Raw genomic sequence first — 6560 nt, 5'->3', positions numbered from 1 at the left:
GCTATAGAGGTATGTTAGGAAAACTAGCAGAAAGCAGATCCTCCGAGACACCACCACCATGTAGAGCAAGGGGTTACAAATGGCCACATAGCGGTCATAGGCCATCACAGCTAACATGAGCACCTCAGCTACAATGAAAACCAAGAACATGCCTAGTTGGGTGGCACACTCATAGGAAGAGGTGGTGTGTTTCTTTACTAAGAAGTTGATCAGCATTTTAGGAGCAATGACAGTTGAATTGCCAAGATTGATGATGGCCAAGTGCCTGAGGAAGAAATACATGGGGGTCTGAAGTCGAGAGTTCACACTGGTGAGGGTGATGATGCTTAGGTTGCCTGTCACGGTCAGTCCGTAGATGACCAGGAAGACAAAGAAGAGTGGGATCTGGAGGTCTGGACGTTCTGAGACTCCTGTGAGAATAAACTCAGTGACTCGGGTGAAATTTCCATTAGCCATGTATGAGTTTGGAGAGTCATCTGTTTGAGCAAGAAAGGAGAAATGGTTAAAGTTTTTAAAAATTGTATTTCCTAGGATTGCCAGTAGATGGCACAGGCAATGCCTAGGGTGAGATTTCCAAGAATCATGCTTCCAAATTATACCAGCTCCTCTAATTCTGCTGAAATTTAATGTGTTGCTGGCTACATACACTTTTTAAATGACAAAAAAAAATAATAATAATAATTGAACCACTTTAAATCAGTAATATTATATCCATCCTCTAAATTTCTCTTTCAAAATTCCACATTTTATTATTTGCCAGTTTCAATAATACTTTGCCATTCTACACACTCCTACTTCCTTAGGTCAAGCTTTCATTAACACTGTCATTGATGACTATATCATTTTGATCTCCATGTCTTTGGCTGATAGACAAATAACAGTCTCTAATACTTTTTTAGTAGTCAAATTTGTAATCTGTGATATATTTTTTAGAATAATTGAAAAAAAAAAAAGATTTAGCCTCATATTCAATGCATTCCACATTCAGGTCTGCATCACCTTTCTACTTTAACATCACCTCACTCAGCATACACTCAGCCCAACATTTTTTTTTTCTTCCTCTTGCCCTCTGTGTCCCTGCTGATATTCAAAATTACCAGTTGAACTAACAACAACCTAAAAAATAAACATTTCTTCCTAGGTTCTATTTTCTTATTAAGATACTACAGAGTTTCTGTCCTGCTAAACCAAGAAACTAGTCTGATCCAAAAATGGGTTTAAGGATGGAAGGCAATACTGCACTTTGTGGAGCCAGTTCTATTGCTTTTTCCTAGATGACATTGTCTGCTGTTTCTCTACTGTGTCCCATTCAGGTTTCAGGCCCTTTCCTCTCTCACAGAGAAGAACCAAGTGTTGCCTGATCTGCTTTCATGGGTTTTCTTGTAGAATGTGAGACACGCTGAATTAGGCAAAGGAATTCAAACATCTGCTACCAATCACCATTTTGAAGTCTTCAGTTCTGCTAAGGATTAGTCTAACATTTATTGAGTGTATCTTCACTTTTGGTGTCTTTTATTATTTTCTTTTAAATTTCCAGATTATTTTACCCTACCCATTCATATTTTCTCCTTAAGAATATATAACATGAGATCTGTTCCATTAAAAGATTTATGGTTGAATAGACTAGCATTCTTAATTATAGGCACAATGCTGCTCCTCTCTAGAACTTATTCATCTTCCATTACTGAAATTTGATATCTGTTGATTAGCAGTTCTTCATATGGTCCAACTTACAACTTCTGGGTACTTATCAAAAAGAATTGCTATAAGGATCTTAAAGAGATAGTGATACTCTGCCCATTCTTCTTATTTTGCAAAGGATATCTTTGGTCACTTTTGACCATTCTGATGCAACATTTATATGCTTCTATTTAGGGCCAACCATTAGAGCACACAGGATACAAAAAGTATGCAAAGATGTAACTGATATTTCAATCTTCAGACCTGGTGATAACAGTTAGGAACTACTTGAGGTCCATGGCTTTCTCCTTAACTCTTAAAAAAGTATTCTATGCATTTACTAGTTTACTCAATCAGTTAGTAAAGTCTTACCTGAAAACAACAACAACAACAAAACCAAGTAGCAAGCAACCGTTAGGGAAAACAAACAACTAAAAATTCTCCAAGTTCATGTGTGGGAATTGATTCTCATATAGAAGAATATCCTTATATTAAGATTATTTTCAGTTTATAAAATGTTTCATGGGTAATACCTATCTTAAAGTATTTTTTCAAATATTGCATTGGATATATTTATAGAAAATTCAAATATTATATGAGACAGGCACTAAAAAGTATTTGTCATTGATCTGAAATTTAAATGCAACTGAACATCTTATATTTTATCTGGACATTCTAACCTTACTGGATTTTAATAGATTAGATTTCTCATGCTTTTTTCAGATATATCTAACTCCCTCTGCACTTATAATACCCAAATCTAACTTTCAGCTTTCATAAATAAAATAGATATATGACATCTAGTCGGTTCATAGGTAATGCCCTGACACTACCACAGTATTCCAGGGAAACAAGTTAACAACAACAAAAAATAATAATAATGGAATTTTTGTGGTTAAAGAATATCTGTCAGTGTCCATAAAAGTGTTCATAGTCAGAATCTAAGAAACAAAGGAAATTACCAATGTCAAGGTGATAATCAAAATCAACAATTTCTGTCTACTCACGTTAATGAAAAATTGGATTTTCTCTTTTCATATTTCTCTGACTTTGCTTTGAGTAGAGAGAATTTATGCTTTTCCTCTCTCTTTGTGATGTTTCCTGAGGAAGTATCAATAGCATGTGACTTATTCAAATGATTTTACTTAAATCTTCTGAGAGATTTAAAAATGATTGCCTGGGTGCCTGCCTATCCTCCAGGATATCCTGCCTATTCTCTAGTGAAAAGTTGTAAGGAATAATTTAAAGAAAGGAAGAAAACAGCATAATGATCTTTACAGTTCCATGGAGACCCGCATGACACAAAAATACTCAATTACTGACACAGAGTCAATGGTCAGAATAACAATGAAAAAGACTAAAGTGCTTTATTGCTGCAAAATTGGAAGTTTCAATAGTCATGATAAAATTGCAAATTAATCACTACCATTGCATATATTTTTTTCTATTTATTATTCCAGTAAATATATGTCATGGGTGCTGCATTAAAAATATACCATTTAACCTATACGAGGAGGATATTACTATTCCCAGGTTCAGAGGACGCTGCACTCAGATAAACCATGTGATTTGACCAAAGGTGTGTAATTGATGACTAGAAGATTTGAAATTAAAGCCTTGTCTTTAAATGAGTGATATATATGCATTTTCTTTTCATATGACAAACACATAACAATTATTGTAATGCAATGTGTTGCAATAATAGTGGTCTAAACCATAGTGTTTCCTGAGCTGAGATTTACCACTTTTGCATAATGTTCACATAGCCTCATAGAAGATAAAATCTAGTATAAGGAAATACATTCCCTCTCATAATGTTTAACCTATGTTCTCTTCTTCTATGAATTCCTTTTGCTTTAGAATTGAGGAAAATTTGCATACAGTAAAAGATGGCGTTAAATTGTACAGATGGGTAAGTTTGGAAAATGTGCCATTTGTTCCTAATACCTAATACATTTCAACACCACAGACATTTCCCTGATACTTTATAACCCCTGCTTCTTGTCTCCTCCCATCATAAAGGCAATTTCCCTCTGACCTTAACTTCCCAAACAGCACGCTCTCACCTAGAGCAAATGCTGGTCTGGTTTCTATCCCTACTCTCATTTTCCCTGTTTCTGAATTTCACATAAATGAAACCACACAATAAATATTCTTAGCTCTATCTTGCACTCAGCTCAATTATTTTGAAATTCAGCTGTGCTGAGTTTATATGGATGCATAACAGTCCTCTGCATACATATATCCCATCTTACTAGTTCTCCTACCAATAGATATTTGAGTTTGGGTTTATTATAAAATATCTTGTATAAACACCCTTATAAAAGCATATGTGTGTATATATGTATTATTTTTACTAGTTATAGATCTAAGAGGCAATTACTGTTACATAAGCAGCTGCATTTTTAACTTTATAAGAACCTAACTTTCTGAACTTATGGTAACATTTTACATCACCAAAAGCCATGTGTGGGGATTCGATTTGCCCCATCTCCTTGGCAATATTTGATGCAAACATTTTAAAAATAACTTATAAATGGAATTGGGATAAAATAATCTCATTGTGAGTTGAATTTTCATTTACTTGGTAGCTAGTGAAAGTGGACACTTTTCTATGTACTTTGCTATTCATATACCCACATCTTACAGTTCTAAAATTTGCCCATTTTAATTGTTTTCTTCTTTTTATTGATTGTTTGAATACTTTGCTAGATAAAACTACTTTTTCAGATTTTTTTTTTCCCCTAGACTCTCTTGTTTCTGATGTTTCTGTTAAGTTCTGTCTCAAGTTGCTACAGTGATACAAAGCAGAGTTGTGCGACCAGCAGGAAGGGCAGAAAACCCTCTCCCGCCAAAAAGTTCCAAACAAAGCAGTTTGGGATACAGGAGACAGGAGATGAAGTGGGTAGCAGAGGCCATAAAACTGATAAAACTGCAAGCTGAGGCACGTAGAGGAACATTCTGAAGACAGGAAAGGAAGCAGGAAAACTGAAAATCTCTCTCTGTTATCACTTCAAAAGAAAGAAAGAAAAGAAAGTGAAGTCGCTCAGTCGTGTCCGACTCTTTGCGACCCCGTGGACTAATGCCCAAGAGGCTCCTCCGTCCATGGGATTCTCCAGGCAAGAGGACTGGAGTGGGTTTCCATTTCCTTCTCCAGGGCATCTTCCCGACCCAGAGATCGAACCCAGGTCTCCCGCAATGTAGGCAGACGCTTTATCCTCTGAGACACCAGGGAAGCCCCAAGAATACTGGAGTCGATTGCTCTGCCCTCCTCCAGGGGATCTTTCCAACCCAGGAATCAAACTCAGATCTCTCACATGCAGGCAGATTCTTTAACATCTGAGCCACCAGGGAAACCGTATCACTTCAAACATTACTCTAATTTTGTTGCATTAAATATATTGGTGTGTTAGGAAATCTGGAGTCTATTTTGGACATGGTGACACTCTGCTCTGAATATATCTGAATATTGTCATCTTCTTAAGTGAGTTGATTTTATTTGTTCTTTTTCTTTTTCAGAATTAACAAGGTTTGTGTTAAACTACAGACTCTACCTCATGGGTGATTTCATAAATACTAGTTCATATTTTAGCCTTGTCTGGGGTACTAGAATTGTCCCCTACAGCCACATGCATCAGGATAAGTGAACTGGAAAATTCATACAAAGAATAAGGATCTGACTTTCATTGGCTCTTTTTTCCCCTTCAATTTAGCCCCCAAATTCTGTGACTATTGACTCAAACATTTTTATTATTTAGATCAGAAAACCTGGGTTGTATTCAAGATTTCTATTTGAATGGTGCAAACTAGGAACTTTCCTCAAAAGAAAAATCGCAAAATGAGAAAATAACCCACTCCTTTGGCTTCTAATGCTGTAAGAATCTCCTCCACACAATGGCAGCCTATCTTAAGCATCTCTTCATTGACGTGTAGAGTTCAAAAAGACATCAACAACAGGAATTTGTCAGAAATCTCTTCAAGGCAGCCTTCACGTCCTTGTTCCTCAGGCTGTAGATCATGGGGTTCAGCATGGGAATCACCAGCGTATAAAACACTGAAGCCATTTTATCAGTTTCTAATGAATGGTTATTTCGAGGCTGTAAATACATGAAAAGCAGAGTTCCATAGAAGACTGACACAGCGGTCATATGCGAAGCGCATGTGGAGAAGGCTCTTTTCCTTCCTTCTGATGAACGTATCCTTAGAATGGACAAAATGATGTTGAAGTAAGATGCTACAACTACAGTTATGGAAAACATCAAGTTTGTAGATGCAGACACGAACACTACTGTTTCCGGGAAGGACGTATCAGAGCAGGACAGGGCTAAGAGTGGGACAATGTCACAGTAAAAGTGATTGATCACATTGAGAGAGCAGTAAGCCATTGAGAATACAGAAAAGGAAGTCACAACTGATGTGGAAAAGCTATAGAGGTATGTGAGGGAAACTAGCAGAAAGCAGACCTGTCGAGACACCACCGCCATGTAGAGCAGGGGGTTACAAATGGCCACGTAGCGGTCATAGGCCATCACTGCTAAAATGAAAATTTCAGCTACGATGAAAACCAAGAACCCTCCTAGCTGAATGGCACATTCATAGTAGGAGGTGGTGTGTCTCTTTACTAAGAAGTTGATCAGCATTTTAGGAGCAATGACAGTTGAATTGCCAAGATTGATGATGGCCAAGTGCCTGAGGAAGAAATACATGGGGGTCTGAAGTCGAGAGTCCACACTGGTGAGGGTGATGATGCTTAGGTTGCCTGTCACAGTCAGTCCATAGATGACCAGGAAGACAAAGAAGAGTGGGATCTGGAGGTCTGGACGTTCTGAGACTCCTGTGAGAATAAACTCAGTGACTTGGGTGAAATTTCCATGAGCCAT

The 6560-nt window shown here is 37.2% G+C and overlaps 1 protein-coding gene across 1 annotated transcript; it reads right to left on the bottom strand.

Moving 5' to 3' along the window:
• Positions 1-5627: 5627 nt before the first annotated feature.
• On the bottom strand, positions 5628-6560 carry LOC122450530 (olfactory receptor 8J3-like). Its single transcript, XM_043482904.1, has one exon. The coding sequence runs from the start codon at positions 6558-6560 to the stop codon at positions 5628-5630; it is 933 nt and encodes a 310-aa protein (XP_043338839.1).

This window comes from Cervus canadensis, chromosome 11 (assembly GCF_019320065.1).
Source record: "Cervus canadensis isolate Bull #8, Minnesota chromosome 11, ASM1932006v1, whole genome shotgun sequence".
In the NCBI taxonomy this organism is placed as follows: Eukaryota; Metazoa; Chordata; class Mammalia; order Artiodactyla; family Cervidae; genus Cervus; species Cervus canadensis.
This window is presented reverse-complemented; position numbering and strand designations above follow the sequence as displayed.

What these genes read in the sequence shown, in the direction of transcription:
- LOC122450530 (XM_043482904.1), bottom strand. Translation starts at nt 6,560, where the DNA reads ATGGCTCATGGAAATTTCACCCAAGTCACTGAGTTTATTCTCACAGGA.